General features: G+C 41.1%; 2 protein-coding genes across 3 annotated transcripts; both read right to left on the bottom strand.

Annotated features, from left to right (window-relative positions):
• Positions 1-907: 907 nt before the first annotated feature.
• On the bottom strand, positions 908-17,340 carry LOC148043008 (uncharacterized). 2 transcript variants are annotated; one of them, XM_087727143.1, is made up of 11 exons: positions 17,232-17,340; positions 16,165-16,221; positions 14,702-14,752; positions 14,267-14,329; positions 12,091-12,129; positions 10,985-11,065; positions 9,152-9,202; positions 8,421-8,465; positions 4,866-4,925; positions 2,386-2,412; positions 908-1,543 (listed from the first exon to the last, which is right to left on the bottom strand). In XM_087727143.1, exons 1-11 carry the CDS (start codon positions 17,289-17,291, stop codon positions 1,469-1,471), a joined length of 609 nt encoding a protein of 202 aa, XP_087583269.1. In that variant the 5' UTR covers positions 17,292-17,340; the 3' UTR covers positions 908-1,468. The 2 variants fall into 2 exon arrangements, with proteins under 2 accessions (XP_087583269.1, XP_087583270.1); XM_087727144.1 differs by lacking the exons at positions 908-1,543; positions 9,152-9,202 and having other exon boundaries at positions 2,031-2,412.
• Positions 17,341-20,488: 3,148 nt separating this feature from the next.
• LOC148043007 (uncharacterized) lies at positions 20,489-26,393 on the bottom strand. Its single transcript, XM_087727707.1, has 5 exons — positions 26,355-26,393; positions 24,293-24,811; positions 22,914-23,081; positions 21,259-21,299; positions 20,489-20,722 (listed from the first exon to the last, which is right to left on the bottom strand). Exons 1-5 carry the CDS (start codon positions 26,357-26,359, stop codon positions 20,649-20,651), a joined length of 807 nt encoding a protein of 268 aa, XP_087583833.1. The 5' UTR covers positions 26,360-26,393; the 3' UTR covers positions 20,489-20,648.
• Between the last annotated feature and the right edge of the window lie 1,265 nt (positions 26,394-27,658).

Genomic DNA, 27,658 nt, shown 5'->3' with positions numbered 1-27,658 from the left:
GAAAAAGTCCTGATTCTTCAGAAATGATATGAAACAAAAAGGGTGGCCTATTCTCTTTAATATTATTTTACACATATAGAAGAAAATATGGAATAAATGATAGAAAGCATCATATACATACACATACACACACACACACACACACACACACACACACACACACATATAATTGATGGAAGCACCATATAAAGTTGTAAATCAAGCAGAGCAATTGTTCAGTTAAATCTTGAACAGGATGCACTGACTTATTCAATGCTTCTTGGCCTCTTCATTTTTTTCCATCATCTACCCAAAACTGATACATGAATTCTTCTAGAAAGCTGGGGATAAGCTGTATTAATGTGGTGACAATCAGGTTATTGTTTCAGGGCAAAGTTCCCTCACAATGCCATGAATGATACATACAGCTCAAGTGGTGGCAGAGGACACAATCCATATTTATTACAATGTCTAGGAAGAAAACTTCTATCTTTTTCTTTTTCAAATGATAAATCACAAGCTTTTCTTTGATAAAAATACATTAATCTACAGTATATTATATTATGTTATGCTATGCTATGCTATGTTATATTAATTATATTATATTATATTATATTATATTAAATATATCATATCATATTATTAATTACATTACATTATATTAAATTATCTTTTTATTTTACCTGCCATGAAAGAAAATAATTGGATCCATCTAAATATTTCAAGCATTTTTTTGAAAAAGGGGCTCTTTAAATGCAGAGTCTGCATTCTTTTACAATTAAAGTCTTTGCATTAATTGATTTAAGGGAATAAACCAGATATCTTTTAAATTTGAAAATTATAAGCTTTAGGATAAAGTATTTCGTGTGATTTTACACCTAGCAGTTTTTGTTTATTAGTCTTGGTCTTTTTTTTTTAATAAACACAAATTTTAGAAACATGTTGCCCTTTAGAATTCAAATACAGAAATTTTAAAAAAAGTTTTGGAGAAATCAATAACTCTAGGGTATCTATTTTTATCATAAAACTGAATGAAATAAACATTTTCCAAATTGTTTGTTTTTATTATTATAATTTAGCATGCCTACTGGTTTAGAAATCAAAGAACAGAATTGATATTCTTTCTGAAAACAGGAGATATAAAATGGGTAAAATCCAACATTGATCAGCAGGTATCTTGACAGTTTTTGGTAGATTTGGAAATATTGGCTCAAAAATTAGTTTCCGTCCCCTTTCTGTTAATGGCAATTATGGATCATGGTCCTTTCTCTCCAAAACTAGCTTTTAACCCTTTAATCTTAAAATATTCTACCAGATCCCCAAATGTTAACATTATCTACCTTGCAGGGAAATCATTTAATTGAAAAAGAGATTAAAACTGCACTCTGATCTGATTTTGTACTGTTCATTCATTGATATTTATTCACTGTATCAGTTGTACCCTGGAGGAAGACATGTAGCCCTTTAATTATTTCTGTAACCTCTTGCCTCAGTACTGGACACTGAATTCGGAAAAGAAAAAACTTTCTTTTTCACTTACGAATGGCTTTCCAAATGTAGCAGCCTATGAAAGACAAGACAGTGATTAATCAAAATAAATTCCAATCCAATTTACTTATTCAATGCCAGTTATGTTGCTGCTTTCAGATTAAGCAACTACATAATATGTCCCACTCTGTGCCTGGAATCATCAAAGCTGCTTCTTCCAAAGAAAGACAACAAGAATCAAACCTCCACCCACTTTCAGTCAATTGGGATCCACTCCACAGTTCTATGACAATTCTCCATGGCTAACTTGCCATGGCTAAATTGCTTTGGCTAACTTGCCATGGCTAACTTGCCATGGCCAACTTGCCATGGCTAACTTGCCATGGCTAACTTGCTATGGCTAACTTGCATTGACTAACTTGCAATGGTTAAGTTTCCTTGGCTAGCTTGCCATGACCAACTTGCCTTGAGTAACTTTCCTTGGCTAACTTTCCATGGCCAACTTTCCATGGCTAATTTGCCTTGGCCAACTTACCTTGGCTAACTTGCCATGGCTAACTTGCCCACATGTGCAGAAGCATTGCGCACATGCCTGAACCGGTAGTAAAAATATTGGCAACCCACCACTGAAGAGTATAATGCTGAAAGAAAAACCACACATATCCCCAATGCTACCATTTCAGTTTGAAAGAATTATTCCATAGTTTGTAATGCAATTTACCTATACCTCTGCCTACTCTGTATGCCCCTCGCCCCCAAAAAATCTTAGTCTCCCCAACTCTCAAGAACTTCTCTTCATAGAATACCAACCCCAGATTTGGGAGCGGCGTTACATGGGACTCTATGATTTTTAGGGCCAGATAATTTTTTGGCGTTCTCGCAAATGGACATAATATAAGTAGGCAAAGTCATACTCACCATCCCCATAAAATTATCGAGAAACCCCTGCAGAAACAAGACAAACATGGTTGGGGGTTTTTTTGAGATAGTTTTAACAGACATTTAAATAGTATAAACTGCAAACTTGCATTCTCTCTCATCTAAGCATATATATGATTCTGTGTGCACTCAAATCTTTATTACATTTCAGTTATATTCATATATATCTATGTTAAGAGAATTCTAACATAATGTACATTAAGAAGCAAGCAAGGATTTGATCACACCATCATGGTCTCCATCTACATCTTTTTTTAACTATGCTTTGTGGATACTTTTAAGAGTGACCAACCACAAATATTAAGTGATAGTACTCAGCAGAGGATAATAAATATAGGGCACAAAGAAATGTTACTTATGTTTAAATAAATTATTGGAAAAATGATAAAGGATTATGGAAAGAGACCAATATTGTTGAACTTGGAAGATTAGAATTATACATATTTATTTGTATCACTATTGATAATGTTGTTTAAAACAGACTTGACCCACTCAATGTACTGTCCACAAAGTGTGTGTGTGTGTGTGTGTGTGTGTGTGTGTGTGTGTGTGTGTGTGTGTGTGTATGTATGTATGTATGTATGTATGTATGTATGTATGTATGTATGTATCAGGAGTGGGTTCTTGCCAGTTCTAACCTCTTCTATAGAAGAGGTTCAACAAATCCACACTGCCATATCAAAAATGGTTCCAGCTCCCCCCCCCCCCACCGCCCATCTGCACATCATCAAGATGAAGAGAGAGGGGAGAGATTCTGGGAGTTGAAGTCCACAAGTCTTAAAGCTGTCAAGTATGAACACCCCTGGGGATTTTTTTCTAAAGGGCAAAGGGTGCAAGGGTCTTGTAACTTGACAGCTTTAAGACTTGAGTGCTTCAAATGCCAGAGTTTCTGAGCTAACATTTTGGTTGCTAAGCAAGAGCTTTGTTAAGTGAGTTTCACCACATTTTACAGGTTGGCCGCGCCCACCCAGTCACATGACTGCCAAGCCACTCCCACTCAGTCACATGGCTGGCAAGCCACTCCCACAAAGCAGACCACACCTACAGAGGAGTTCCATAAAATTTTGAAACCCACCACCCATATATATGAGTGACCAACCACTGATCACTTTTGCTAGCAGCTGTCTTAGCCCACATCCCTTTAAGTTGGAAATATCTTGGTGCGCATTAGTAATTAGTTCTGGGAGATGTAGTGAATACTACACCCAGCCGGCCATGTGACTGGGTGGGAGTGGCTTGCTAGCCATGTGACCGAGTGGGAGTGGCTGGGCAGTCATGTGACTGGGTGGGTGTGGCCAACTTGTAAAATGTGGTGACTTCAACTCCCAGAATTCCTCCTCCAGTCATGTTGGCTCAGAAATTCTGGCATTGAAGTGTGCAAGTCTTAAAGATGTCAAGTTACAAGACCCTTGCACCCCTAACCCTTTAGAAAAAAAAAACCAGGGGTGTTCAAACTTGACAACTTTAAGACTTGTGGACTTCAACTCCCAGAATTCCTCCTCTCGCTTTTTATCTTGATGATGTGCAGACGGGCGGGGGAGGGAACTGGAACCGGTTCTAAATGGCACTGGAGATTTGGGGAACCTCTTCTATAGGTTAGAACTGGCAGGAACCCACCCTGACTAAAACTAACAAGTACCAAGAAAACCATGTGACTTACCACATGGCCCACTATTTTGGCTGGAATAAATAGTGAGTCACAAATCAGCCAACATTAGCAAGTTCTTCCTTGCGTGTCGATTACCATGAGAAAGATGAGGACAATATTCTGCTTCAAAGCAGAAGCAAAGTCCTCCCCATTGGCTTTATCTTCCAGCGAGCATCCACTCCCAGCTGTGCTTCATCAGTTGAGCTGCACTTCTGATCAAGCCGCTGCTGCCAAAGGGTTCTGGAGAGGACCAGCTGACTGAGGGGTGGTCTTGCCAGTGCTGGTGGGGGAGTAGAGGAGGGGCTGCTGCTGGTTTGAAAAGCAACTCTGTGGCCAGCTTGCAAAGTAGTGCTTTAAAAGTCTTTAAAAACGCTTTTAAGCTGCTTTAAAAACAGGCCTTCGGGATGTTTTTCAAAGCCATGTGACCCAGGGCCTGTGGGTGAGTAGGGGAGGGGCAGGTCACACCCACCCAGTCACATGACTGCCTAGCCACGCCCACCCAGCCGGTCCGCCCACCCCAACAGACTGAGGGAACATGAATTGGCTCCCTGCATAAAAAGTTTGAGGACCCCTGCTGTAAGTTATCAGAGTTTATAAATGGGCAAATGATGTGTCTCTATATATTGACCTCTTAATATATGTTTTTGTATGGCTTCCTTCTGAGAGACTGATCCTCACGTCGGTCATCAGGAGGACCACTGACGTCTTGGAATTAACACATTTTCCTAAGTACTGGGAATCAGTCTTGATTTGCTGTCCAAAAAAAGAAAAGATTCCAAGGAAGAAGACAATCCAGTGTTATGGAACTCACCTGGCTCCTGGCTGAGTTCGGCCGGGGAGGAACATAGTAGACATTGGCGGGAGCAGCAACCTAATAAATAAGTAAATAGACCCTATGAATGTGCAGATTATTTTTAAAAAATTAACCCCATAGAAGCCAAGTGCTTGGGACAATGCATGCATTAAACATCAAGACATATCAAATAATAATATGTATGAACGACAGCAAGTTAATCTTTCCCTAAACAACTTCGCGGGGAAAAGGAAAAAGAAAGAAATCTATGATGTGATGGAAAGATATATATAGGAAAGGCCATTTCCCACGAGCGATATATAATGTCTCCATAGCAGCATTCAACTATTCTTGAAGTGAATTAAAATCTGTCCACATTTGTGGACAAGCAATTATGTATAATTTCCCATAGTATATTCAAACTATTGTTGAAGTGATTTAAAATCTGTCCACAATTTTGTTCCTTTGGTAAAGCTAAGGTTGGATGACGCAGTAAGTTTAAAAATGACACCAAGATTCCAGAGTAGGACAGGAGACAAGGTGTTTGCATGAGGGGTGGGTTCTGGCTGGCTTTCCTGCTGGTTCGCTTGTGCTTGTGCTGCGTGCGTATGCACAATTCAATTAAAATTGTTCTGCGCATGCACAGAACTAAAAAACAAGATGGCGGCAAGGTGGGGGTGGTGGCAACCAGGGAACAAGTTCAGGGTGTGGCAGGCCTGGGTCACTGCTAGTTCCAGCGACCCAGGCCGCTATACTACTAGGGGTTCGGCTGAAGTTGTCCAAACTGGTAGGAACAGAGGTGGGTTCCTACCAGTTAGGCCCGGTTCGGCTGAGTAGATAGTAACTCGGCCGCCCTTGCACCCGAACCGGTTCTATTGTTGACAGCGCCATCTTTATTTTTGGTTCTGCACATGCGCAGAACAATCTCCATTGCAGAAACGTAATTTTTTTTCACTTTTCTTTCTTGGTGCAAATCCACACGGACGCAAAACTTTTTTTGCACTGAGCTACCGGTAGTAACCTACCCCTGGGTAGGAAGCAACCTCTGGTTTATATACATTGTCCTGTAGAGGTGTTACTGTTATGCCATGCTTCTGAAAAACTGATCCTCAAATCAATCATAAAGGGGGCAATTGGTATCTTGGAATTAACAAAATTTCCTAAGCCCCAGGAATTAATCTTGATTTGCTGCCCTCCCCACCAAAAAAAAACCAACAACAAACCCAGAGAAGAAGAAAATGCGGTTTTATGGAAGTCATCTGGCTACTTTTAGCAGCAGCTGAAAAAGGTACATTGAAAGGAGCAGTGGGACCAACAACCTAATAAATAAGTAACTAGATCCTGTGAATGTCCTTTCAGATTATTTTAAAAAATAAACCTCATAGATGCCAAGTTTTAGTGTCTGCAAATGCATTAACCATCCAGACATATTACATAATAACCTACATGTTAAAATAAACAATTTTTCCTCTAAAGAATTTTCTGAGAAGGAGGAGCAAGAAAGATGTCTGCTGTGTGATGGAGGAAAGATGTAAGAAAGGCCATTTTCCCACCAGTGACATATAACTTCTCCAAGCCATCGTTGAAGTTACGTAACAGCTGTCAACATTAATGTTCCTTTGGCAAAGCTGGGATGATTTTGGATGATGGTGTAAGTCACCAGATTTTTCAAATGGCACCAAGATACCTGAGTAGAGCAGTAGTCAAGGTTTCTGTGTATATTGACCAATGTTGGGATTCAAGTAATTTAACAACTGGTTCTCTGTCCTAATGACCAGGTGGGTAGGTGGGGCGTAGTGGTGATGTGACCATGTGGGCGTGGCCAACTCAACATTACTCAGGTCGATGGGCACTTTTCCTTAGCTGTTACAGTGTAATAAGGGTTAACTGGAGAGGCAGTTTCTGTAAGCAGGGCAATAAGGATTAAACTAGAAACAACACCAGAATGTTTCATTCCTGCCTTCCTTACAGGATTAGCTCTGTAAAGCGGAAAAAACCCAAAAGATTTCTTCTACCAACCGGTTCTCTGAACCTCTTAGAAAGTTAAGAACTGGTTCTCCCAAATAGGTGCGAACTGGCTGAATCCCACCAGTGATATTGACCTAATGCATTTTATTTTGACACCCTTATTGAGAGAAACAGATTCTCAAAGCAGTCATCCTCAGTTCAACTGACAAATTGGAGTCCATGCATTTTGCCAGTATCGGAGATTAAGCTTTGAGTTGCAGTCCAAAGAAGGAGCAGCAACACAAAAATCATTATATATAAACATTAGATGATGGGCGTTCTTATAGAAAATGTCTATTTTCATATTTTGTGAAAGGAAAGGGAGGGCAAAGTAGAGAAATATATCTCAAAACTGTCCACTTGCTGAAATACATCGGTCCATTTCGAGTACAGCCAGTGCCAGCTAGCAAGGCAATTGCAGAAAGTATGAGAATTGAATCCTGACTTTGTGGAAGGTGCATAGATTGGTGAGATGGGAACACACAATACAAAGAAAGAAGTATCTCTATGTTGGGGTGGGGGGGATGAAAGTTCTTGGAAGGTCTTCATTATTTCCTCCAGCTCATTTACACTTTTAAAATATGGGTGCAAGGAGATCTCTTTTGGAATGATTGCTATGTGTGGCCTTATTGAGGTATTTCTTTTAGCTCCTGCTTTGAAGACTGGTCCCTTTCATGCCCTTCTTCTGGGACACTGATTCTCAAGGCAGTTAGCATGAGCACAATTGACATCTTGGGAATCAACAGATCTTCCCCAGTTCTAGGAATTAATCTTGACTTCCCCTCCAAAAGAAGATTATAGGAAAGAAGAAAATCCAGTGTAATAGAACTCATCTGTTGGCTGGCAGCAGGAGGACCATTATTCTGATGATAGGTGGTAGCATAATAATAAAGTAAATAAATCCTATCAATGTCCCATCAGATTGTTTCCAAATTTAAATCTCATGGGAGCCAAACTCTTGGGTCTATCCATGCCTTACGTATCAAGACATATTACTATGTAACTTATGTGAATGAGAGCAACTTAACCTTTACTCTATGCTGACGCTGTAAACCGCTTAGAGCGGGTTGTAAAGCACTATGAAGCGGTATATAAGTCTAAGTGCTATTGCTATCGCTAAACAAATTTGTGGGGAGAAGGAGCAAGAAAGAAGAATATTACATAATGGAGAGACATGTAAGAAATGCCATCTCCCAACCAGTGACATAGAACCACTCCACAGGAGCATTAAATTATTCTTAAAGTGATGTGAAGTCATTTTACATATTTCTTTCCTATGACAGAGCTGGGGTTGGATGACTCTGGAAGATGCTATAAGTCACCAAAGTTTGAACAGGGCACCAAGATACCAGCGTGAGACAGTAATCATAGTTTCTGTATATATTGACCTACTGATTCATTTCTTTTATGCCCTTCTTCTGGGACACTGATTCTCAAGGCAGTTAGCATGAGCACAATTGACATCTTGGGAATCAACAGATCTTCCCCAGTTCCAGGAATTAATCTTGACTTCCCCTCCAAAGAAAGATTATAGGAAAGAAGAAAATCCAGTCTTATAGAACTCACCAGATAGCCAGGACGAGGGTTGTTCTGATAATAGGTGGTAAGAACCTAATAATAAAGTAAATAAATCCTATCAATGTCCCGTCAGATTATTTCCAAATTTAAATCTCATGGGAGCCAAACTCTTGGGTCTATCCATGCCTTACGTATCAAGACATATTACTATGTCACTTATGTGAATGAGAGAAACTTAACCTTTGCTCTATGCTGATGCTGTAAACCGCTTAGAGCGGGTTGGAAAGCACTATGAAGCGGTATATAAGTCTAAGTGCTATTGCTATCGCTAAACAAATTTGTGGGGAGAAGGAGCAAGAAAGAAGAATATTACATAATGGAGAGACATGTAAGAAATGTCATTTCCCAACCAGTGACATAGAACCACTCCACAGGAGCATTAAATTATTCTTAAAGTGATGTGAAGTCATTTTACATATCTCTTTCCTTTGACAGAGCTGGGGTGGGATGACTCTGGAAGATGCTATAAGTCACCAAAGTTTGAGCAGGGCACCAAGATACCAGCTTGAGACAGTAATCATAGTTTCTGTATATATTGACCTACTGAAACATTTTTTTTTATGCCCTTCTTCTGGGACACTGATTCTCAAGGCAGTTAGCATGAGCACAATTGACATCTTGGGAATCAACAGATCTTCCCCAGTTCCAGGAATTAATCTTGACTTCCCCTCCAAAAGAAGATTATAGGAAAGAAGAAAATCCAGTCTTATAGAACTCACCGGTTGGCTGGCAGCAGGAGGACCATTATTCTGATTATAGTTGGTAGCATACTAATAATAAAGTAAATAAATCCTATCAATGTCCCGTCAGATTATTTCCAAATTTAAATCTCATGGGAGCCAAACTCTTGGGTCTATTCATGCCTTACGTATCAAGACATATTACTATGTCACTTATGTGAATGAGAGCAACTTAACCTTTGAGAATTAATCTTGACTTCCTCTTCAAAGCTAGGTTGGCTGAGTCTAGAACAAGGGCTGTCAAAGCTGATTTCATTGAGGGCTGCCCCAGGGTTATGTTTGACCTTGAGCCGGCGGGGGAGGGGGGGCAAGCTGGGCATGGCCAGCTCGATGTCACTCATGTTGGGGGTGCCGGTGGTGACCTGAATGCCCTGCTAGAGAAAATGGGTTCCCAGGCTCTGCTTTCGGCTACGATGGCCTCCTGCAACCCTCTGCCAGCAAAAACAGACCTTAGGAGGGCTGCACACAGCCCTCATGAGCTCTGTTTTCACTGGCAGAGGTACTGCAAGCCAGGCTTTCACTGTTTCCAGGGTGGCCCTGCATGGCAGATCTAAGCACCTGGCAGCCAGATTTGGCCCCGGGGCTTTGATTTTGACGCCCCTGGTCTAGAAGATGCTGTATGTCACTCAAGTTTAAAAATAACACCAAGATGCCAGAATAGGACAGTAGTTTAGGAGGTCTGTATATATTGCCCTATTGAGATATTCCTTTTATGCCCTGTTTCTTGGAGATTAATCCTCAAGGATCAATCAAGAGCTCAATTGCCATCTTGAAATACACAGATTTTCCCCCAGTATCACTAAATAGCCTGAACTTGCCCTTCAAAGGAAGATACTAAGGAAGAAGAATATCAAACCCCATGGAACTCAGCTGGCTGCTGGCAACAGGATAAGGCCCATTGTAAGCAGAAGGTGCACCAGCCTGATAAATAAATTGATTCTGTGAGTGTCCTTTCAGATTATTTTAAAATGTAAATGCATTAACCATCCAAATATAATACAGAATAACATATGTTAAAATGAGCGATTTAATTTAACAAATTTCTGAGAAGGCGGCACAGGAAAGTAATCTGTTATGTGATGGACAGATATGTAAGAAAGACCATTTTCCCACCAGTGACCTATAACCTTTTCAAGCCATGGTTGACGTAATGTAGCTGTCAGTGTGTGTGTGTGTGTGTGTGTGTGTGTGTGTGTGTGTGTGTGTAGCTTTCTTAAGAGAGTAGGCGGCAGTCATCATCAGCTCAACTAACAACTTGGGGTCCATACATTTTTCCAGGTTCTTAAATGCCATTCAAAAAATGCCATTGGCCATAAGTGACTTAAAATCTCAACATAGTAGCATCCAGCCATAGTTGAAGTGATGTCAACTTTCCATTGGCAAAGTTGAAGTTGGATGACTAAAGGTAAAGGTAAAAATTCCCCTCGCACATATGTGCTAGTTGTTCCTGACTCTAAGGGGTGGTGCTCATCTCCATTTCAAAGCCGAAGAGCCAGCGCTGTCCGAAGACATCTCCGTGGTCATGTGGCCGGCATGACTAAATGCTGAAGGTGCCTGGAACGCTGTTACCTTCCCACCAAAGGTCGTTCCTATTTTTCTACTTGCATTTTTACATGCTTTTGAACTGATAGGTTGGCAGAAGCTGGGACAAGTAGTGGGAGCTTACCCCATTGTGCAGCACTAGGGATTCGAACCCCTGAAACTGTAATTGATTGTAATTGAAAAAGAATTTGAAAACCTCAGACTGTAAGAATGATGCCTATTCCTTAACAAAGACAAAGAATATTAGGCAGGGGAGAAAGCTATACTTACAGGTGGAGATTGAGGTTGAGTTTGAGCATATTGTAAATTAGAGTTTCCTAAATCCACGCCAGCTCTGGGGTCAGTGTTCCCCTACAGAAATTAAAAGATACATTAGAAACAAGAACATTTGGCAACAACAAGAAGAGAAGAATCTGAGAAATGATTATAAAGAGACCCACAATTAAATCCACACATATGGATGACCTCAGCATCCTTCTCATGCAAGGCTCTTGCATATCCCAGATAATATTCATAAAAAATTTTTAGATCCTGCAATTTCTCTGAAAGTTGGGGTCTTGTCTAATTTTATCCTTAAGGTAAAGGTAAAGGTTCCCCTTGCACATATGTGCTGGTTGTTTCCGACTTTAGGGGGCGGTGCTCATCTCCGTTTCAAAGCCAAAGAGCCAGCGCTGTCTGAAGACATCTCCGTAGTCAGGTGGTTGGCATGACTAAATGTCGAAGGTGCACAGAACGCTGTGACCTTCCCACCAAAGGTGGTTCCTATTTTTCTACTTGCATTTTTTTACATGCTTTTGAACTGTGAGGTTGGCAGAAGCTGGGACAAGTAATGGGAGCTCATTCCGTTACGCGGCGCTAGGGATTCGAACCGCCAACCTGCCGACCTTTCTGATCGACAAGCTCAGCATCTTAGCCACTGAGCTGCCATGTCTCTTTTTTTATCCTTACAATAACTTTAAGACATGTTGCTGCAGACAATCCATTTTTAAGGACTTCCTCAAACACCTGCATTTACAAATTTCAAATGGAATACACCTGTGCTAATTTTCAAAATTTGTTTTTACAAGTGGCTTTTTTTAAATCCGGCAGCAGCAAGGAGTGAAGTGAAGATATCACATGTAGCTCTGCCTTCCCTTTCTGTCCCCAAGGAGTATCTGTCTTCCTGCCTTCACCCCAATCCCACAGGGCTGCTGTTCACAGTATATCTATCAAAGATTTGGGAAAACCACTCCTGAATGCTGGAGTCTAAAATTCTGAAAATCCGGACAGCTGTGCTTCTCCTAAAATGATCAATGCATGGCTGAGAAATCCCCAATGAAGGAAGAGGGATTCCTCTCAAAATGGGTACCATATGAGCAGGTAAATTATATACTCACTCGTTGGGCATTAAAGTTGACAGAAGGTAAATATGACCTCTGCAAAAAAAAAAAACATTACTTTTTACTTGATTTAACTCTTTGGAGTATGTGTCAGGTGCAGTTTTGGATTAAGATCAGCCAAACCAGGAAACAAAGATGTATGTAAAAGACATTTCTATATCTGGAAATGATGGCCGGCCGGTTGGTTGGTTGGTTGGTTGGTTGGTTGGTTGGTTGGTCTGTCTCTGTGTCTGTGTCTGTCTGTGTCTGTGTGTGTCTGTCTGTCTGTCTGTCCGTCCGTCCATCCATCCATCCATCCATCCATCCATCCATCCATCTATCTATCAGCTATCAGCTATCAGCTATCAGCTATCTATCATCTATCTATCTATCCATCCATCCATCCATCCATCCATCCATCCATCTATTTATCAGCTATCAGCTATCAGCTATCAGCTATCAGCTATCAGCTATCAGCTATCAGCTATCAGCTATCAGCTATCAGCTATCAGCTATCAGCTATCAGCTATCAGCTATCTATCTATCTATCTATCTATCTATCTATCTATCTATCTATCTATCTATCTATCTATCCATCCATCCATCCATCCATCCATCCATCCATCCATCCATCCATCCATCCATCCATCCATCCATCCATCTATCTATCTATCTATCTATCTATCTATCTATCTATTTATCAGCTATCAGCTATCATCTATCTGTCTGTCTGTCTGTCTGTCTGTCCGTCCGTCCATCCATCCATCCATCCATCCATCCATCCATCCATCCATCATCTCATATCTGTTAACACTTTTAGATGTTTATTTATAACATATAAATGAATAACTAAATCATTGTTTGGGACTGGGTTATCTGAGGCACTGTCTTTTGCCAGTTACATCCATCCAATCCACTAGAACAAGGAAGCAAGGAATATTGTGAGTCTTGTCCCCTAAGTAGGTAAATCTGTCGGAACCCAGAAGAAGGACCTTGTCCGTGGTGGCTCTCCCTCTCTCTTTGGAATACCACCCCTTCAGAAATTAGATTGGCCCTCACTTTGACACTCTTTCATAAGGTCCTGAAGATTTGGTTTTATCAATGGGCCTAGAGTGGGCAGCCATATAAATCTTTCAAATTACTAAATATGTATAACTATTTGAAATTATGAGTAGATACACAAAACCTGCATTCCACAACCCCAGATATACCTATGTGCGTAATATTTATTCCCATAAAATATTCTGACAAGGAGCATTTTTTTTTTAGGAAAAAGACATTAAGGTTCAAGCTTTATAAGAGGAAGGACTTTCAAAATCAAGTTTGCGTAAACCTAGGCTCTCTTAGATATCTGAGTGAAATAGCAAATAACCCTGGAGTCGATTCCTTTCTTATAATCTCAAAAGATATTGTTTATTTTCAGAATATGATACACTTTCTAACTATATAGTATGCCTTAAATAAATATACTTCCTCAGTAAATAAAATGGGGACTAGCAGTGGATGAAAGAACTGTTTGGGGTCATCCATTTGATCACTGTCTCTTTCAGACACAATGGAAGGAATTCTGATCCATTTTTCTAGCTGCTGTCTTAACCCAGGAACCCTCATAGGTGACAAATATTTGAAACCTCCTATTCTTCAAAAACAGCATACTAAAAAGCAGAGATATAACCATGCCAATAAAAGTGTGCATAGTCAAGGGGATGGTTTTCCCAGTTGCAATGTATGGCTGTGAAAGCTGGACCGTAAGAAAGGCTGAGTGCCAAAAAATTGAGGCCTTTGAACTATAGTGATGGAGAAAACTCCTGCAAGTCCCTTGGACTTCAAGGCGATCAAACCAGCTCAGTCCTAGAGGAGGTCAACCCTGACTGCTCTATAGAAGGCCAGATCCTGAAGATGAAACTCAAATACTTTGGCCACCTAATGAGAAGGAAGGACTCCCTGGAGAAGAGCCTCATGTTGGGAACAATTATGGGCAAAAGAAGAAGGGGACAACAGAGAATGAGGTGGCTGGATGGAGTCACTGAAGCAGATGGTGTGAGCTTAAATGGACTCGGGGGGATGGTAGAGGACAGGAAGGCCTGGAGCAACATTGTCCATGGGGTCGCAATGGGTCAGACACGACTTTGTGACTAACAACAACAAATTCTTTTTTTTAAAAAAGGTAAAGAAAAAATAATACTGTACTTACAGTTTCAGGGAGCTGTGGATTATAATTTGTGGGAGCATTGTAGTCCTGGGAGCCGGTATAAGCCTATAGAAATGCAAAAATACATTTATACACCTGTTCTTTCTCCAACCAAGAAAGGGAAGTGTCAGGGAGGGGATTCAGAGGAGGCCCACATATGGTTCCCCTCAATGTCATTTGTATAGTTCTGAACCTCTGGGCAGCTGTGTTTCTCCTAAAATGCTCAATGCATGGGTGAGATCTGCCCTGTGAATAAAGATTTCCTGCAGGGTCAATTCCAACAGTGATGGGCCTTTGGGTGAGCAAGATTTGAGGCTTGGTTGTGCCACTTTGCCAGGTGGATAGAATTTGACCACTCTCTTTGTGAGTGTGTAATCTCATGTGTCCAGATTTCCGACATATATCAAAGTGCATTAAAACAAGAATACTTTTACTTACTGGAGGTGGAGGTGGAGGTGGAGGTGGAGGTGAAAGATTTGGAATTTGATTCTGTAAGAGAAAAACAATAATCACCAATGAATTAATCCTGTTAGTATAGTCTTTATTGTCACTGTACAAAATAAATACAACGAAATTGGTTTAGCTGTTTTAGCCCGATAAAAACTCACACTGCAGTAAATCTATTGATGGAGTGAAACCAAGGGATGGAAACATTTAACTTCGCTAAATGTAACCAAAGGACTTGAAAACTGTTGTTGGCCTGGATTTCCATTTGATTGGAAGCCAAAACCATTGGTCTCCGGACCTGCTTCAAGGTGCTAGTCGTTACTTTTAAAGCCCTACATGATATTGGACCTGGCTACCTGAGAGACCGCCTCCTGCCATTCACCTCCCAACGACCAATAAGATCACATAGGCTGGGCCTCCTGCGGGTGCCGTCGACCGGACGATGCAGCTACAGAGAAGGCCTGAGGGAGGGCCTTCTCTGTAGCTGCATCGGCCTTGTGGAACGAGCTACCCGCAGGGATCCGGACCCTCACCACTCTCCTGGCCTTCCGTAAAGTGACCAAGACCTGGCTGTTCCGGCAGGCCTGGGGTTGTTGATTAATTTCCAGCCCCACTTGATGGAATGGGTGTTGTATTAATTTTAATATTGTATTTTTTAAATATTTTAAATGTTTTTACTTTGTTGTGAGCCGCCCAGAGTCCCCTGGGAGTGGGCGGCATACATATATTTTGTTGCAAGCTACCAAACTCAAATTTGTTATTAAGAGTATGCAAAAATTCTGGTCAGAATAGAATCATTGACTTGATTTAGATCATCGGTCTTCTAGCCAGTGCAAACTGGCAACTACCCGGAGGAGAGCCTTCTCGGTGACTGCTCCGTCCCTTTGGAATGAACTCCCCGTGGAGATTCGGACCCTCACCACCCTCCAATCCTTCCGCGCTGCTGTAAAGATCTGGCTGTCCCGACTGGCCTGGGGTTAAGATTATAGCCCCACTCAAATTGTGTGATTGTTGCGTTTTTCTTTTTGAACATGCTGTATTGTTTATTGTTTGTTGTCTCCCCCTCCCTTTTGAATTGTGAGCCGCCCTGAGTCCCCTTAGGGAAATGGGCGGCATACAAATAAAGGCAAAGTAAAAGTAAAAAAAAGGTCTAATTGCCATAATATTTGAAATCCCTTTGGAAAATTGTAGCCTTCCATGAGGTTGAACAATTAGATTCAGAAAAATGATTCCATTTAGAAATGGATTTGAATAGCGTAAGACTGGATCTCCCCAGTGAAGTTTTACTAAGCCATATTTGTTAAGTCTAAGAGTTATTAAGACACAAGCGTGACCAACTTAGTCTGGGATTAAGTCCTCCTATTCTTAAAACCAGCTATTCTTCTCCCCCCTCCCCCCCATGAAGGGGAAATAAAAGGAATGAAGGGGAAATGAAAAGATCATACTATACTTACAAGATCAGGGACCTGTGCCTTATAGACATTGTTGTATTCTTGAAAGCCAGCGTACCCCTATAGAAATGCAAAAAAAAACAAACAAACATTTATACACCTGTTCTTTCTCCAACAAAGAGAGGGAAGTGCTTGGGAGGGGATCCAGAGGAGGCCCACATATGGTTCCCCTTAATGTCATTTGTATGAGAGAGTAAAGTTCTGAACCTCTGGGCAGTTGTGTTTCTCCTAAAATGCTCAATGCATGGGTGAGACATGAATGAAAGTCATGATTTCCTGTGGGGTCAGTTCTAACAGTGGTGGGTGAACAAGGTGTGAAGCTTGGTTATGCCATATTGGAAAATGGATAACATTTGACCAATCAGCTGCTTCTTTTATAACTCTGTGATCTTCTTTGCCAGTTTGTCTAGATTTCTGACAGTGATCAGAAATATCAAAGTGCATTAAAACAAGAAACTCTTTTACTTAGTGGAGGTGGCGGATTAAGAAGATGATTCTGTAAGGGAAAAACAATAACCACTAAATTACTCAGTCCTGTTTTAGCCTGATACACACAGTCACAGGGCAATGAAGCTATTGATGGAAGGAAACCAAGAGATGGAAACATTTAACCTCGCTAAAAGATTAAAAAATGTGCCTGAAAACTATTAGAGGAAATTGTGGCCTGGCTTTCCAGACAAAAACCAGACAAAACACATTTGTACACAATGTGTGACTAACCAATTTTGTTGCAAGCTACAAAACTCCTTATTAACGTTTGCAAAAAAAAAAAGTTTCCCATCCGAATAGAATCCTTGATTTGAATTCAGATAATCCGTCTAATTAATTACTTGAAATCACGTGGACTGTCCAATTTGATTCAGAGAAATGAATTTAGATATGCCTTTGAATAGGGTTAAACTGGATCTCTTCAGTAAAACTTTATCAAATCCCTATTTATTATGTCTAAGATTTTAGTAGGACCCAAGAGTGAACAGTTTAGTCTCAAAATTAATCCACAGGGTTTGAGCCACAGAGCTGTCTCTTCCACCCCACAATTTAGCTTTCTTAAAACGCAAGTTTCATCTCACCTGGGCATCTGCGCTGAGCACAGAAATCAGCAAGACCGCAGCCACAAAGGAGGGCTTCATTTTTCTCAGCTTGAGGTTTCCTTCACTCACTGAGAAAGTGTCCTAAGTAGGAATGGGTGAGCTGAGGATGGGTCTTTATTGAAGTGTCAGCACAAGCCAGACTGCCCAAATTGAAAGAAGCCATTGATGATGTCTTCCAATTACCTTATCAGTTGGGAAAGGTTAGGATTGGTTCACCACATGGATGGATCTACAGCCAAATTAAACATTCTCCTGCCCTCCAAATCATTTTTCTGAGAACAACGTGACTTGCAAGAACAGATTGACGAAAGATAACCCGCTAATTTATCTAATGGCAAGTGGGATGGAAAGTTTCTGAAAGGTCACTTAAGATTTAAAACCTTTTCCCTGTTTTGACATCTTTCAATTACCTTACGTAATTTGATTATCTTATCTTTGATTTGTTTTCCTTCTCATTGAGTTGAAGGGTTTGAAGGGAGTGTGATGGCATCTTTTAAATAGCTGAACTACAATCTGAAATTTAAAAACATTTTAAAAGGTTATGAAAAGACTAGCTATACTGTTTCAAAAATCTGATTGATTATGTGCCATCAAGAAGCCACATATGTACATATATAGGCTCCTCCAGGAGTTTTGTCCCTAACCTGGTCCTTCAAGTCTTATAATGTGGACCTCATCAATGCTAAATGGATTTTATTTTTCTCCTTATCTACTTTGTTTGAGACAGGATGCAAAAATGGCTTCTGGGTTATAAAATACACAGAGAAAACTTCTTGAACAAATAAAGTTCAAAAGGGAAATGATGCTGGCAGGGAAATAAAAGTGAAATGGTTTAAAGGACAGGATTTTAAAATTAAAAATAGTCCATGACTTATTCTGATACCAGAACGAAGTCACTCTACAGAGTTACTAACTGATACTAGCTGCCTAATATTTTCACTTCTCATTTTTGCCCTTTATTTTGTTTTTGACTATGACCCTGTGAAATTATTAGGCAATGTTGTTTTATTCCATTCAGTTTCTTGAAGGGAGTGTATGCAATGGTGCTTGCATCCTAGTGAAATTTATTAAATCTATAAGTGGGAAAGGAAAAGCAAGTACAGAAATTGATTTTTGCCTGAACCTTGATGAGCAGTACAACATATCAAATATTGTTTGTCTTGGCTAGGAAAAATGGATTGAAATCAAGACTATTGAGACGTGGCACATAGCACACAGAACTCTAAAGGAAATTTTTCAAAGGACCCCCACCCCACCCACTCCAGATGCAAAAACTGATACACAGAAAATGACCCTGTATAGACACATCAATTTACACAGCATACTTAATAGCACTAGCACTTAGACTTATATACTGTTTCACAGTGCTTTACAGCCCTCTCTAAATGGTTTACAAAGTCAGCCTGCTGCTCCCAACAATCTGAGTCCTCATTTTACCCACCTCAGAATGCTGGAAGGCTGAGTCAACCTTGAGTCAGGGAGGCTCAAACGGCTGGCAACCGGCAGTCAGCAGAAGTAGCTTGCAGTACCACATTCTAACCACTGCACCACCACGGCTCTCTAATCAAGTTAAAGGTTTGGCCTCTGATGTTATACCATGTGTTGAAGACAAAAAGTTTTCACTTTAGGGTTTGGGTGTGTGTGTGTGTGTCAGAATCAGAGCATTACCTCTTAATGCCAATCATAAATGATTGGCAATGAGTGTGCAAAGTGGAGGCAACATTTCAATGAAAACTGGAGACAGATTAATAAACCCTGAATGATCCAATTAGTTAAGGAAAAGAGACAATACTCAATTCAAGATGTTGCCCCATTTCCTATTGCCGGTATGGTACATAGGATTTTCTTCATCTATGAATCAGGGAAGAGCAATTGTCTTCCGGACATAGAATAAGAGTGTAATTATTTATCTCTGCGTTCAAAGGAGGCAAAAGCAATTTATAATTTGGAACTTCTTAAGGAATTCAAGGTAACATTGGGAACATTGCTAAACATTTATTAAGCACTGTGGTCTCTAAAGTAATGGAAGTGTAATGGGATAAATATGCTTATGTCATTAAGATCAAAGTATGCTTAGGTCATGAGTCGGCAACCTTAAACACTCAAAGAGCCACTGGAACCCCCCTGTTCAGTTCTAGAGCCGACCGTAAGTCTGGTTCCCCCACCATAGAGTGTCCTCCTAGTGCATCATCCTTTGTCCTTTTACCAACCAGTGACAGGGAGCCACAGCAGAGAGATAAAAGAGCCACTTGCAGCTCCAGAGCCGTGGGTTGCTGCCCCTTGGTTTAGATGATGGGCTTGTAATCACATTTCCATATATCAGAATAAAGCAAACATTGAACTTCACTATAATATTGGGACTGTCCCCACTAGTGTTGACTGACAATTTCCCATCCCCCTGGAAACAGGCAATTGATCACAAGCTGGGCTCTTATGGGCTCTCACCATTAATGTCCCTAGGCTTTGAGCAAGCAAAGCAAGTAGTAATTAATAGAATGAGGGACATGGAATTCCAGGAAGAACTAAATAGGTTGCCTCTCCATAGTAGGGACAGAATCAAACAAGGTGTGTGGGAATCGGCAAGATATCTAAATGACTTGATCTCCCCAAAACAAAGAATAGCTTTCTTCAGAGCCAGATTTAACATTCTTCCTTCAGCACTCCTCCAGGGCAGGTATAAGAGAACACCTATAGCAGAACGCGCTTGTATATAATTGGTAAAGGAGAAGTGGAAGATAATTCACATGTTCTATTACACTGCGAGCTATACAGAGCTTGTAGGTCTGCACATTTTCTCCCCTTATTAGAGAGATTGCCAGGGAGGGCAGACCATTTTTATCTAGGCTTTCTCCTCCAGGACATGAACCCGGTTACCACGTATGCAGTGGCAAAGTTCTGTGCTGCTGCAATGTCCATAAGAAACAAATTGGCTACAGAAGTATTGTACCATCTTGTACCAATTATCTGGACATACCTCTAACAATCTTTGGACCACTATGTTATTATCCACTTTTAATGTCAATACTTTTTTAATTATATTTTAATGTTAGTATTTTTTAACATAGTGTAAAAACTAATGTGTATTGCTGGTCTTTGACCATAATAAAGATTTTACTTACTTACTTACTTACTTACTTACTTACTTACTTACTTACTTACTTACTTACTAACTATAATATTGGAAAATAATAATAATAATTTTCAGAACACTATGATAAAGACAATACTCCATGATAATGCTGCATATATTTATTTGTAAATGTTTATTTTTGCAGAGTAACCAGTGTTCACAATTAAGAGACAATGCCTCCAAATCAACAGAAAAAAAAATAGGATTGCTGGAATCTTTCTCAGAAGAAACTTCCATATCGCCTTTGGTCCTTGATTAGGAAGAAATTATGGAAGCCAGAAAGCGAAAGTGTGGGAGGATGCTCTGGATTTTATTCTTGGCAATTTTATTCTGGTTGGAGCTAGGGGGGAAAAAAAGCAAAGTTACAATGAAATATTTGTCATAAAAGAGCATGCAACTGACTGCCATGCATATCTTCCTGGTCACGTATCTGTTTAGATGATCATCTACCTGACATCTAACAGGTTTCTTATCCTTCAGGCAAGGAGGGAAGAAGATATAGTTTTGCTGGCAAATGCCCTTCGATTTTTGCAGCTTTTGTGTCTGCAGAGAGAGGGGGGCCAGCCCAAGGCAGAACGGCGTCCGTGCTGGGAACTTCAAACTGCCTTGCGCAGCACAAAGTAAGATCTCTCCCACTCAGTTCAAAGTTTTGATTTATTTTATTTTAATGCGAGCTGAATCCGTTTACGAAGACATTAATTTTTTACCAAGATCCTAGCTTCTTCTTCTTTTTGTTTACAAACTCCCCTTACTCTTGATGTCAAAGACCCCCAATAATCTGCTGTTCATAATTTGAAATCAAGTTCTCATAAAGTCCTGGGAGGAATCTGAATAATAGTAATCTCTATCACAGCAAAAAGTATATTTCATACTCACTGGCATACATTTTCCTACTGAGATGCTTTGATTCTGATTTCCTGGAAAAACAAGAGAACAAGAGAAGTGAAGGGACGGGAAGGGAAGGGAAGAGAAGAGAAGAGAAGAGAAGAGAAGAGAAGAGAAGAGAAGAGAACTGGATTTTTCATTCTATTATGGATATTACTAGGAAAAGTATTGCTGAATTTGGCATTTAGCTCTTTAAAAACAGAACATCCTTGTACTGTTTGAAAGCACTAGAATGGAAATCCTAATGATTTGAGATTGGAAGGGGTCCAATTTGTGTACCACATAAACACTGGGCTAGAAACTTCGCTTCAAAAAGCTTGATGGATGCAAGTATATGTTATACCTCTGGTATAATACAATCTTAAAATAGCTACTGCATTCCTAGGTGCATTTTGTGAAGTGTAGTTCTCTAAGTCTTTTACATCCAATAGCTTGAAAGATTACCCCCAGATATTGAAAGCATCGCACCTGTTTGAAGGAATGGGTTTTTTTAAAAATAATCCAGGTACAATTTTTAGAGCAACTTGGAAAAGCTATGGTTTTAATTTTAGAATAATTGATTTCTAACTGTTCTCTTTGCAATAATGTACGAAGGTATTTGGAGATATATGCATCGTCTGCATCAGAGATGCTATGCTGGCGGTTCACATCGGTTTGGGCGAACTGATAGTGGCGGTGGCACGAGGCTCTGCCCACCCACCCTGATGTCATCCTGGACCTTCTGCGCGCACACTCCAGAGGTGGGTTCCTACCAGTTCGCACCTATTCAGTAGAACCGGTTCGTCAAATCTACCAAACCGGTTAGAAGAGGTTCCACCAGTGGACCCGGAAAGCAGGCCACACCTACAGAAGAGGTTCCAAATTTTTTTGAAACCCACCACTGGTCCTTGGATATGATTATTCTACACTATCATGCTCCTATTTATAAAACTCAGTGCCTCTGTGAAAGGTAAGGATGACTACTGCATTTGTGGTGCAATCAGAACATTGCGTGTGTTGAAGTTGTTTTAACGCAGACCAAAGATGCCTTTTAAAAAAACAAGTTTACATCATATTCTTATGCATGCCGGTGCTGTGTGTGAGGTAATTTAAGGTGGTTCTGACAAGTGTCGTCGGCATCTTCATATCCAGTCATATGGGCAGCAAGCCACTCCTACCCGGTCACATGGGTGGCAAGCCACTCCCACAAAGGAGGCCACACCCACAGAGTAGGTTTGAACAATTTTGAAACCCACCACTGGCACACTCCCACTACTGAACTGGTAATGAAGAGAATAGAATACCATTACTGATCTGCATATAACTCCCCCAGCAAAATCTTCTTCCCACCTTCAGAGGAATAGGCCTCCAAGAATTGGCACACTTGCAGAGCTGGTATTCAGCAGGTTCAGATCAGTTTTGGAGAACTGGTAGCGGAAATTTTGAGTAGTTCGGAGAACCGGCAAATTCCACCTCTGACTGGCCAAACCCCATCTATTCTCTGCCTCCCGAGTCCCAGCTGATCGGGAGGCAATGGGGATTTTGCAGTAACCTTCCCCTGCCACACCCACCAAACCACGCCACGCTCACCAAATCACACCACGCCCACCAAACCATGCCTACAGAACTGGTAGTAAAACAAAATTGCACTCCACTTGGATACTTACCTAACCTTTAGAGGCAGAAGTCTTCCCACCAGAGTTACCAGGTTCTCCAGAGGCAGGTGATGTGGAATTACCAGGGAGTTTAACACCAGAGGAAACAGAGGCAGGAGCATATTGATCACTGGCCAGAGCAGTGGGTACAGACTCATTTTGTCTACGGGCAGCAGAGGTCTGTGTAGGCAGAGAGCAGATACAGTCACTTGTTTCCACATTCCTCATTAAAAGATATCCACCAAACATATGGAAGCCAATGGGTCTGTCTCAGAGCCAAGGTGGCGCAGTGGTTAAAAGCAGCACTGCAGGCTACTGCTAGATCAGCAGGTCAGCGGTTCAAATCTCACCGGCTCAGGGTTGACTCAGCCTTCCATCCTTCCGAGGTGGGTAAAATGAGGACCCAGATTGTTGGGGGGCAATATGCTGACTCTCTGTAAACCGCTTAGAGAGGGCTGAAAGCCCTATGAAGCGGTATATAAGTCTACTGCTATTGCTATTGTCTCCTTCCATTGGCTGACTTGCAGAGGCAGGTGACATGAGTTTTTCCACTATCCCGGGACGTCTCTTTCTGCCCTCTAGCTGTGATTCCCGCCAGCCCCCCAAAGTTCTTAGGATCCCAATTTGAAGTACTAGTAGCTGCCCCGTCACACGATAGGCACTCATCAATTGGCCTGCATTGATTTAATCCTAATTTTATTTATTTATTTGTGTCCTGCCTTCTTTACTTTTACCAACAACTCAACAAATAATAAGGTGTGTTGAGTTCAGTGAACGTATCCAACCCATTTTCCTCCTCCTATTTTCCTCCCAGCAAACAACCCTGTGAAGTGGCTTGGGCTGAGAGAGAGTGACTGGCCCAAAGTCACCCAGATGCCGTTCATGAGTGAAGTGGGACTTGAACCCACCGCCTCTTGCTCTCTATCCTTCTGCCTTAACCAAACAAGCTCTCACAACCGTTTTCTCTTACATCTGTTTACAAAATCGCGGAGTCACATGTCCGTGATTTGTTTCCAGTTTCTGATAAAAAATTTAAAAAAGCTGATTGAAGACGATAGATTTGCTTTATGCCCACTTAACATTTTCTTTATAATGTTGTATTTAGTTAATGACCACCACAAAAAAGGTAATTAGAATCAAGCTTCTTGACCCACTTAACAATCCACTTAAATAAATTCTAAGAGTTAACAAAGCACAATTTATGACTGTGAATCCAAATTCCATTATTGGGGACATGTCTATAACAACTGGAAACAATTCCAGGTTTTGCCATTTTTGCCCTTATAAATTTAGGGAAGGAATATTTTTTTGAAATTTCAGGGCCAGCAGAACCTTCTCCCACCTCTAAATGAGTAGACCTTCAAAGGAACCTGTTACGATCTCATACTCACTGTGCCAGAAGTGGATGGGACAACAGACCCAGATGGCTGATCAGGGAAAGGCCAAGATTCTTGAGTAGACCCTGCAACAGGGTAGCCTTGGGGGAGACCAAAGTAACCTTCGGGGGGACCAAAGTAATTTTGGTGGGGACTAAAGAAACCTTGGGGAAGATCAACGTAGACTTGGGGAGAATCAGATAAGCCTTTTGGAGGATCAGAGGAGCCTCGGGGAGGACCAGTATGGTCTTGAGGAGGACCAGATAAGTCTTGGGGAGGACTAGAGAAGCCTTTGGGAGGACCAGCATAGCCTTGAGGAGGACCAAAGAAGCCTTTGGGAGGACCAGCATAGCCTTGAGGAGGACCAGAGAAGCCTTGGGGAGGACCAAAGAAGCCTTGAGGAGGACCAGAGAAGCCTTTGGGGGGACCAAAAAAACCTTGATGGGGACCATAGGAGTCTTGGGGTGAACCAGGGTTGTTTGAGGGATCAAAAGAGTAGCTTCGGGGACCACCACGGTGCCGGTGACGACGACACTGCAGAATCAGAACAGAAAAATCAAAACAGCCACAAATCTGAATTATTTTCCACCATCCTCATTAAAAGGAACCCAACAGCCATATTGAAGCCCATGGATGCTTCCAGTGGCTGCCCGACAGAGATAGATGACATGGGTTTTCCCCTGTCCTACTTTCTGCCCTCCCACTGTGGTGGATTACTATTAGCATTATATCCTGGATCCCTGCCTGGAATTTGCACCCTGAACATTTATCAGATATAACAACTGACTTTCACAACATATTCTAAGAGTTGGGATTATTCCCAGTTTCTTTCTGGGTTTCTGTAAACAATAAATGACTAAGTATAATCTTAGAGAGTAACAGACTCTCTTAGAGAGTAACGTACTTGAGTGCTAACTTGGATGAACTTGAACTAATTTGAGGGCAGGGATCTGAGTGCATTGAAGATTTGGGAAAATTAAATCATCTGGATTTGGGGGCTGTTGAGCAAAACAGATATGGACTTCCAGCCTTCCCCAACTATCTTCCAGCATACAGGTACTCAAAATTCCCCTGCACTTATGTTGAGAAATAAAAAAAATATCTTTAATTATTCTATATGGCTCAAAGAGCTTCTCATTTTTGATGATGTGAAGTAGCTCTTCAGGAGATAGGAAGCGAAGGCCATTCTCTGCCTTTCCTGGTTCACTCCCCTATGGAGTCTTCTTCACCCTAACAATGGCAGTGCCAATTCCATCCCTCTTAGCAAGCAGCAGATCCAAAGGTTTTGGGGGAGGAGAGGGGAGGTGGAGAGAAAGGGCATTGTGATACCCTCTTGACTCTGGATATTGCTGAATGGCTACATTGAAAGAAATGGCCTTCTGGGTTCACTCCCAAGTAGGGAAAAAGACACTGGAAAGATGGTTTAATGATGGACAGGATCACATGCCTTGGAACTCTTGGGTGAAAAGGAAGGGAAGAGACGCTGAGAGACCCTGGATTTTATGCCCTCTCAGGACTTTGAACTTCCTGGGGCACAGGAAGAGTATCCTGATTGCTTGCTGTCAGAAGTCATAGCTAGCTTTGGTTATACTGTCTGTGTGCCAAGTTTGATTGAAACTTGGTGGGTGGTGCAATGAAGAGCAATGAAATGGCTCTGCCTGAAGGAGGTAGATCTTTATTATGTAGAATACACTGGCTCAGGCCTTAATGGCCCATTGACAAAGGGGGGGCTATTAAGAGTGAGCCTGTTTCCTGCCTAAAAATGTGTTTCTCCATTTCTCATCCAGGGAAATATAATATTCTGTCTTTTTAATATTTCCTAGGATATTTCATTTTTCTAGTGGTGGGGTGGGTGCTAACTTCCTTCAGTTACTCTTACATTTCTTTTAAGACCAGCCAATTTTGAGTGTTCCCAAAAATGCCTTTTTTCCTTTCTGAGACGAATGCTCAAAACATGTCTTCTAAGTTCATTAATGTTGTTGTTAATTATTCTTCTTCACTAAAAATCCCATTAGTATTCCTCTAAGCAAACCAACCATTGGAATATATCCACATTTTTTTTCCTCATGAAGCTTACCCCATGCTTCTTCCGTTTACCTAGTTTTTTGAGGAATTTCTAATATAAAGAAAGAAAGAGTTAAGAGTCACTTTGCATTGCATTTTCCTCCAACTCTCCTTTAAATAAGAGAAATGAAGCCATTATTTCTATTACCTAGCATGCTTAACATAAGTCAGAATTATTAATAATTTATCTATGTTTATCTAATTTAGCTACATCCAACAACAATAGGCATTTAGAATTTCCATCAATTACTTTAACAAATTGACTACTGTAATTCACGTAGCAATTCTTTTTAATATGCAAACGAGTGTCATTTTTCTTAGACGAAGAGAGGAAAAAAAGGAAATTTCAGGCTAATTAAAGATTTGAGCTGGATCTCTCTGCACCAATGTTGCCATCTGGGATTGAAAGCAAATTTTTAAAAAAATCATATTTCCATATACTTACAAAGAAGAGTTGCATCTACAAAAAAAAAAACACATACATAACATTCGGAAAGGTGCTTTCACTCTTTTTAATTGCATTTCCTTTTCTATAAGCTGAAAGTATTTTTTTTTCAGAATCCTGCTTTCTCAATCTTTTTAACACACTTCATATTTCTTAACAGGGAGTCCTGGTTCAGCAACCACAACTGAGTACGGCAACTCGGTCACATAAAATGTGATTGCAACTATGCTTACAATTTTATTTCAAATTTCTTTGCTCCACAGCAGGGGTGTCAAACTCGATTTCATTGAGGGCCACATCAGGGTTGTGCTTGACCTCTGTGGGCTGGAGTGGGTGTGGCCAGGGTGGGTATGGCCAGCTTGATGTCACTCATGTTAGCAATAGCAATAGCAGTTCGACTTATATACCGCTTCATAGGGCTTTCAGCCCACTCTAAGTGATTTACAGAGTCAGCATATTGCCCCCAACAACAATCCGGGTCCTCATTTTACCCACCTCGGAAGGATGGAAGGCTGAGTCAACCTTGAGCCGGTGAGATTTAAACAGCCGAACTGCAGAACTGCAGTCAGCTGAAGTAGCCTGCAGTGCTGCATTTAACCACTGCGCTACCTTGGCTCTGTTGGGAGTGCCTATGGTGGCCCAAGCACTTTGCCAGCAAAAATGGGCTCCAGAGCTCCATTTTCGGCTGTGATAGACTCCTGCAACCCTCTGCCAGCAAAAACAGAGCTCCAGGGGGCCTCCTGAGCTCCATTTTCACTGGAAGGAGCACCATGGGCTGGTCCTTTGCTGTTTCCAGGGCAGCCCTGCAGAGCAGATCTAAGCATCCCATGGACCGGATCCGAGCCCCAGGCCTTGAGTTTGACACCTAATGT

This window comes from Thamnophis sirtalis, unplaced genomic scaffold, assembly GCF_051295495.1.
Source record: "Thamnophis sirtalis isolate CommonGarterSnake01/CBP01778 unplaced genomic scaffold, rThaSir2_p1.2 scaffold_13, whole genome shotgun sequence".
Classification (NCBI taxonomy): Eukaryota; Metazoa; Chordata; class Lepidosauria; order Squamata; family Natricidae; genus Thamnophis; species Thamnophis sirtalis.
Note: the sequence above shows the minus strand (reverse complement) of the source record. Positions and strands in the feature narration are given on the sequence as shown.

Coding starts and splice junctions, on each gene's coding strand:
- LOC148043008 (XM_087727143.1), bottom strand. CDS start 17,291: ATGAAGCCCTCCTTTGTGGCTGCGGTCTTGCTGATTTCTGTGCTCAGC. Junction 12,130..14,266: donor ATCCACAGCTCCCTGAAACT/GTAAGTACAGTA, acceptor TTTTTTTTGCAG/AGGTCATATTTACCTTCTGT. Junction 11,066..12,090: donor TCAACTTTAATGCCCAACGA/GTGAGTATATAA, acceptor TAATTTCTGTAG/GGGAACACTGACCCCAGAGC.
- LOC148043007 (XM_087727707.1), bottom strand. Junction 23,082..24,292: donor TCCCATCCACTTCTGGCACA/GTGAGTATGAGA, acceptor CTGCCTACACAG/ACCTCTGCTGCCCGTAGACA. Junction 20,723..21,258: donor CAGTAGGAAAATGTATGCCA/GTGAGTATGAAA, acceptor TTTCCCCCCTAG/CTCCAACCAGAATAAAATTG.